Genomic DNA, 7,726 nt, shown 5'->3' on the forward strand with positions numbered 1-7,726 from the left:
TGGGATATCACTGGCAAGGATGTGTGTAGGGCGGTTCAAGATTTCTTTACTAATGGTAAACTGCTGAGGGAGCTGAATCATACAATTCTTTCGCTGATCCCAAAGGTGGCTACTCCTGATTCGATCTCGGATTATCGACCTATTTCTTGTTGTAATACATTGTATAAATGTATTAGTAAAATTGTCACGAATCGGATTAAAGAGGGTTTGGCAGACATTGTGAACATCAACCAATCGGCGTTTGTTCCTGGGAGGAGGATTTCTGATAATATCCTCTTAACTCAGGAATTAATGCACAACTATCATAGAAATCATGGGCCACCGAGATGTGCGTTTAAGGTGGATATTCAAAAAGCTTATGATACGGTTGATTGGAATTTTTTGAAGCAGATTCTTATGGGATTTGGCTTTCATCCGAAAATGGTTAGTTGGATTATGGTGTGTGTCTCGACTACTTCCTTCTCGGTGGGCTTACATGGGAATTTATATGTTTATTTTAAAGGAAAAAGGGGGTTGAGGCAAGGTGACCCGATATCTCCATACCTTTTTACGTTGGTTATGGAGGTTTTAACCTTAATATTGCAGAAACAAGTTGATTTGTCTTTGGAATTTAGATTCCATAACAAGTGTGAGAAGCAAAGGATAATCAATTTGTGTTTTGCTGACGATCTCTTCATGTTCGCGAGAGGGGATAAGAACTCGGCTAAGGTCATTATGGATTCTTTAAACCTGTTTAAGAGCATGTCGGGGTTGGTTCCAAGCATGTCTAAGAGCACCGTTTATTTTGCAAATGTGTCGAATAGTGTGAAGGGCCTCATCCGCAGTTTCATGCCTTTTGAGGAGGGCACCCTTCCAGTCCGATATTTAGGGGTTCCGCTAATTACAAGCAGACTCGTGTACGGAGATTGTAAGCGGATAGTGGAGAATATGGAGGCAAAGATAACTGATTGGAAAGTGAAGAGTTTGTCTTTTGCAGGACGCCTCCAGCTAATTCGGTTAGTTTTATCATCTATGCATGTTTATTGGGCTTCGGTGTTCGTCTTACCAAAGCGTGTCACTATGGAGCTAGAGGAAAAGATGAGACGTTTTTTGTGGGCTCAGGGCAATAGTATCAAAGGTAAAGCTAAAGTCAAGTGGAGTAGTCTGTGTCTTCCGAAACAGGAAGGGGGATTGGGTATTCGTAGGGTGGCGGATATGAATAATGCTCTCATGGTCTCGCATGTATGGAGTCTCCTAACATGTAGAGAATCCTTGTGGGTTAAATGGGTTCATTTATATCATTTACGTGATAGGAGCTTCTGGGATGTTCCGGTCAAAAATAATGTCGCTTGGAGCTGGAGGAAAATGTTGCAACTGCGCCCAATTATTCGGAAACATATATGGATGGAGATTGGGGACGGTCTTAAAACATTTGCTTGGTTTGATATTTGGGACGATGCTTGTCCGTTGAGTTACTTTCTGACCCCGAGGATGATTGCTAATGCTGGGTTTGGTATGCAAACGAAGGTTGCGGAGCTGTGGGAATTCGGAGGATGGAGGTGGCCGAATGCTTGGATTCAGCGATTTCCGGGCCTTCTAACCATGCGGGCTATTAACTTGAATCCCAGTATACAGGATAGGGTTGTGTGGAGATCTAGTCAGGGTTCAATCGTAGACTATGGGACTTCGATGGTATGGGAGGAGATTCGGACTAGTCAAAGTGTGGTTCCTTGGGCTAATATTGTGTGGTTTCCTCAAGCTATTCCTAGGCATTCGTTTGTCTTGTGGCTTCTTATAAAAAGAAATTAAAGACTCAGGATGTTATGATGAGCTGGGCGTCCTCGGGGAATATGAACTTTAATCTAATGTGTTGTTCCTTATGTACGTCTGGTCCAGATTCTCACGAGCATCTCTTCTTTGAGTGCTCATATGCTTGTTGCATATGGCATGGTGTGCGAGATCTAGTGGATATGGGAACTATTGATTCATCTTGGGATGCGGTTTATAACCATTTACTTCAGCATGCGGATTCGAAGAAGGTTTTTCATATTGTGGGTCGGCTTGTGGTTGGTGCGGCGGTCTACTTTGTATGGCAAGAGAGGAACCAGCGGCTGTTTTCTAGTAAGAAGAGGAGTGCGAGGCAGCTAGTAGAGCTCATTCTAAACACGGTCCGGATGAAGATGCACTCTATGAAGTTCAAAAGATCAGTCCAAGCGACGAGAGTGTTACACTTATGGAGCTTACCGCGAGGGTTGTTGATAGACGATGATGATTGCGGCTAAGGGCTTGGTGTGTTTTTGGCATTGGTTTGTCCTTTGAGACTAGTTGTTTTCTTTGTTTGCTTTGTTGCTTGTTGGACTCAAATGTGGCATGTCATGTTTGAGAATTGGGGGTCCACGTTAGGCCCTCACTTGTTTTGTTTGTTTGTGTGAAATAAAATTTAACCGGGGTAACCCTTTACCCAAAAAAAAAAAACATCGCCTATATTACCCTCCTCCTCATCCCGCAGCGCATCAAAGGAGTTTGAAACCTGAACCTTGGCCGTAGACGAAGAAGCCCTATCCGCTTGGGATTTAGCTTGGTTTTTAATAACCGGACGGTAAACCATCTTCGTCTTCTTATTATTAATCTGGATTCCATTCTGGCCGCCTTTCTTGTTCTTCCCTTTAAAATCCCGAAAGCCATCTGCATCCGTCTTAATACCCTCATCAGCCACCTTTATCGGGTTCTTCGGGCAGGATTTGTCATCATGCCCAAAGACACAGCACCCAGCACACCTAATTGGTTCCCAGTCATACTCTATTTTAACCTCAGTCGTCATGAAACCATTACCTTCCAACCCCGGGATCGCAACCTTGACATTCTTTTTTAGATCACAGTCAGCGTGAACCTCAATAAGGGCTCTAGCAAAACTGCTCCTACCCCATGATTCAGCACACATAGAAGCCGTGTATGAGTCTAACATCTTCGGATCACCCACTTTAGAAGCTAACAAACTCAGACCATCTTCAGTAAAGGCCGCTAAAGGTACATCGTGCATCTTCACCTACACTGGAATAGTCTTAATATCTTCTTTAACTAAACTCACCGATGGAGACCATTCATTCAAGATAATAGGGACGTTCCGAATCATCCATGGGCCATCTTCCAATAGTTTTTCCAATCCCTTCTTTGAGTTGAACTTAAAAAAGAAAAATCCCTTCGCATTCATCATTAATCGATTTAGACCATATTTCGCCCAACTGTTTTTTGCAAAATATTCCACAACAGGAAACGCCAAACGTTTACCCAAGAAATACCCGTATAAAGTGTTAGCGAATCTGTCGTTTACTTGTTTAACCGACTCAACCGGAATAACAACATCCACTCCTTCCATGTTAACATCCAAATTCATCTTTCTGAAATTCACTTTCACTGGTTCCTTTTGATTCTGCACAATCTTCGCAAACGAAACAGGCTGTGAGCCATCAACACCCTTACTCACCAAGTTGTGGCAGCCGAACTCTCACCACCATAACCCCACGTAGCATCCAATTCCACAGGCTTCGAAATCTCAAACAGACCATCTAACACCGAAGCATTAGTAGTAGAATACATACCACGTCTCGGCAGCAAAGGATTACCCTCAATATTTGTTACTCGCAGCCCAATCCCACGCACCGGTGGTGTGTTATCCTCATTCCCAGGAGTGCCATAATCCAGAGGTTTAAGCCCATCACTTTTACCCTCCATTCAAGCAATAAACCCTAATCAGCCGTTAAGATCAACTCGTTCAAAACCACAACCGAATTCCCAAGAAAACTAAACCCGTAATCCTTTAAACCCTAGAACAAGAACCTCAACCCTTGATCGATTAAAATGGTGTCATCAATCTAGCTAAATTAATCTCAGTTAACCGCAATCAATGGCTACCAGATTAATAAATTAGGGTTTCAGTAATTATTGCTAAGGCGGCGATTTTCAAGAAACAAAAGAGAAAACCCTAATTCTTAATTGATCCCTAATGCTAACGAGTTCGTTATAGATTCTTGAAAGATCAAGATCCAATCACAGACTGTTATACATAAGATCACAAGAAAAAAACAAGGGAAATCATGAAGAACAAGAAGAACAGAAATCGCCTAAGGAGAGAGCATTCTTATCAAGTTTTCATATGATTTATATGATTAACTCATCAAGGTTTGGGTCTAAATAATGTGAACACGTGCAAACTGGAAGAGTGGGTGCCTGTACCCTGGGTTTTCTGTCTAAGGCTAGAGTGTTCGTACAAATCCGCAGTATCGGACCAGTCACTCTTACCTGGGAACTCTTGGGGTGAGTGTCCACCTATAGGCGAGCATGTCTTCGCGATTCATTATGAGGACCTATTTACTTTGATTCAGCCTTTGAGCATCGTTTGTTTGCTTCGTGGTTCAAACAAATGACCACCACCCATGCTTTTGGTCGGTATTTGTAACATCCTATTCTTACCCAATGCCACATCACTTGTTTTCTCTCTTGTTTCCCTTTTTTTTAAAATGTCTCCGCGACACGAGAATCAAATACCTATTGAAGATCTGGCAGCTGTCATTATGCAGCAAATGACTGTTGCAATCCCGAACATCATTGCTCAATGTACCAAGCTCTCAACAACAACAATGCTCCCTACAACTTCAAAACGTTCAACTCAGCTAAGCCATCAAAGTTTTCTGGGACTCAAGGAGCGACTGCACTTCTGCAATGGTTCGAAAGTCTAGAGAGCACCTTCAGACATGTTCAATGCCCAAACGAGCGAAAGGTAGATTTCGCATCCAGTGTCTTTGAGAAAAGGGCTTTGACGTGGTGGAACGGTGTGATGAGAGATAGGGGTGCCGAGGTGGCACTGGCTCAAACGTAGGAAGAGCTTCGAGCTCTGATGATGAAGGAATTCTGTCCTCGTCACGAGATCAGGGTCTTGGAAAGGGAATTCGATGGTCTTAAACAAGATAGCGGTGAGCATCGAGCCTACACGGATCGTTATGAAGAGTTAAGTCTGTTATGCCCAAACATGGTCACGCCTTTGGATAAGGCAATAGAAAAGTATATTGATGGTCTCCCTGACTCAGTACAAGATATTGTAATTGGTAGTAATCCCACTACAGTTAGACAGGCCATTGAGCTATCCGCTACCTTGACTGAATCTCAGATCAGGAAAGGTAAACTTTCTCGAAAAAGTGACAAGAAACCAATCGAGGAATCGAAACCCAAGAAGGAACAGACTGGATCCCCTAAGAAGTCAAAGAAGCGAAAGGCTTCTCAGAACTTCGCCGTGATTGCTCACAATGATCAAGCCATCCCCAACCAACCAGCTCAACCCCCTGCTAGGAAGCCCTACAATGGAACTGCACCCTTGTGCAACCAATGTAGCCTCCATCATCATGCCAATGTAAAGTGCCGCAAATGCCAAACTTGTGGGCTCATAGGCCATACAGCAAGAGTTTGCCCAGCTGCAGGTGCACCAAATCAAGCTGGCAACGATCCTGCTCAAGGTTGTTTTCCACCAGGTTCTTGCTTCAACTGTGGCGAGATGGGCCATTTCCGGAGAAATTGCCCAAAGCTTGCTAATGCGAATCCAGCGCAAGGATGAGCATCTGACCGATTGGAAGACAACACTGTTTAGAAATAATCAAGCTTTATGTATTATTTTCTTTTGTTGTCAAAGATCTATGAAACAGTTGTAATTGTTGTTTATAAATAAATCTTTTATTTTACATCGCAATATATATATTGATGTGGTTGCATGTATAAACAACTTATCCCCTACAATACCGACAATCAAGGAATCGTATTCCTTAAAGAACAAACTACCCCCAAATTTCTTCCATTTTATGATCTCTTGCGTTTTTCCACGAAAATCATAAGTACCCGTTTCCTCCAAAGAAAACGAAGTACAAAGCGCAAGTTACAACTCTGGACGAATACCCAATCCTTGATGGGATACCTAAGGGTATTTCCGTAAGTCCTTAATTGTTGTATACCTTAATTCGAATGTGGTGATTCCTTGTAATCAAGAATCGAATTTTTGGAAGATCATCCTATCTTTTCAGATAGATGCATAAGGACGTTGAAGTCCATCAACTGGGTTTCTGGTATGCCTTGAATACCCATGTTCAAATCGACGTCAAGTTAATAGCAATCAATAACAAAATAATAACAAATCCAAGAAAAACATTTATATGCCTATGTGTTTATGTGTCAACCCAGTCAATGCTGTCTCAAGTTTGTTCAAATTCAATCCCTATCACATCACAAAACAAACTGTGCGGACTGTGCAAGGAATTACGTAATTATGGAGGCCTACATAATTATGGAATTTAGTGCACAGGAACCACGGGAAGTTTTGTCATGTGTCTAGAGTTGACCCTTTTCATTTCCGTTTCTGAGGAAGCATCCGTTGAAAATGACTCCGTCTGTTCATTTTTGTTTCTGAAGATTGTCCTGTGACAACTGTGCTCTGTAATCGATGTACGATGTAAAACAATGTTGATTATTAATAAAACAATGTGCTTTGGTATTATTATATGTGTTTGGTGTTATTTTGTGTATTTGTGGTTGGTGATTTTACAATTAGATTCAATTCCAATTTCAAGCTCTAAATCGCTTTCTGGAAGGTTATACGCGCACTAATGCGTAAATATAACCAGTTTAATGCAACAAACACTCCAGAATAGTGAAATAGGCTTAACATGCCTTAAATAACCTCCACATAACTTAGAAATAAGTTTTGGATGGTTTGGTGTGTTGAAATCAACTTTGTGCGATCGCAGGGATTATTTGTGTCAAACTGCGAAACTATACCGATTTGTATAGTAACGAACACTCCGGAACTTGATCATCAGTTAAACATACCCTAAATAACCTTTACATAGCTTAGAAATAGGCTTTGAGGGGTTCGGTATGCTAAAATAAACTTTATGCTCATTCAGGGACTAAAAGCATCAAGAAGTGCATAAGTTTGCATTTTCGCGCATAACTTACGTTCTGAATGCATCCGGACATCCAAAAATTTATGTAAGCATTAAAATATTTTATTTTAGTGTTTGGCATGATAAAACTCCATTTGTCGCTTAATTTGATCATTTTTGCGTTCGTTACGACTTCCGTCGTAATTAAGCGAATAACGCAACCGTACGACCAAACGAACCGACATCCGAGATGTTTTTGAGCACATTTTAAGTTCCCTAAACTTTAACTTTATTTTAGATCCTTGAAATGGGGTTAACGGGGCTTAAAAGTGCTAAAAAATCAAGTTTTACAAGTGTAGGGACCATTTTTGAAATTTCTGGCAAATTCAATGAACCTAGTCCATTTTGAAGTGTTGATGGTTTTCACCCATGGTTTTGCAAAACCATGGGCTAGTATTCAATGAACATAGTCCACATTAGGGGCTCCCATGGTTTTAGAAAACCATGGGCACACATGTAAGGTCCAGATCAAAGCTCAGTTTTCGAGGAACAATCTTAACGGTTCTAGAAATCCTATATATACCCCATCCATTTCACTTCAATACCCACGATTTGAAATCTGATTTATGCTCTCTAAGTGGAAGTATATGCTTCCTACCTGAGAGATAAATCGGAATCAAATCTTGCGGGGACCTTCTGTTAGAGTTCTTTCGTTCTTTTCATTCGTTTTAGCGTTAAAGTCAAACTGCGTTTGACTTTCTGCTTTGACCAGTTTATGGTCAACGCGAAGTTCGTTTGAACTTCATAACGTGAGTGTAATCACG

At 41.4% G+C, this 7,726-nt stretch overlaps 1 protein-coding gene across 1 annotated transcript; it reads right to left on the reverse strand.

The window, feature by feature from the left end:
- Window positions 1–1,956: 1,956 nt before the first annotated feature.
- LOC110914468 lies at window positions 1,957–3,373 on the reverse strand. The gene is made up of 3 exons (XM_022159255.1): window positions 3,068–3,373; window positions 2,510–3,025; window positions 1,957–2,097 (listed from the first exon to the last, which is right to left on the reverse strand). Exons 1-3 carry the CDS (start codon window positions 3,371–3,373, stop codon window positions 1,957–1,959), a joined length of 963 nt encoding a protein of 320 aa, XP_022014947.1.
- Window positions 3,374–7,726: the final 4,353 nt, after the last annotated feature.

Source organism: Helianthus annuus, chromosome 15 (assembly GCF_002127325.2).
Source record: "Helianthus annuus cultivar XRQ/B chromosome 15, HanXRQr2.0-SUNRISE, whole genome shotgun sequence".
NCBI classification, from domain to species: Eukaryota; Viridiplantae; Streptophyta; class Magnoliopsida; order Asterales; family Asteraceae; genus Helianthus; species Helianthus annuus.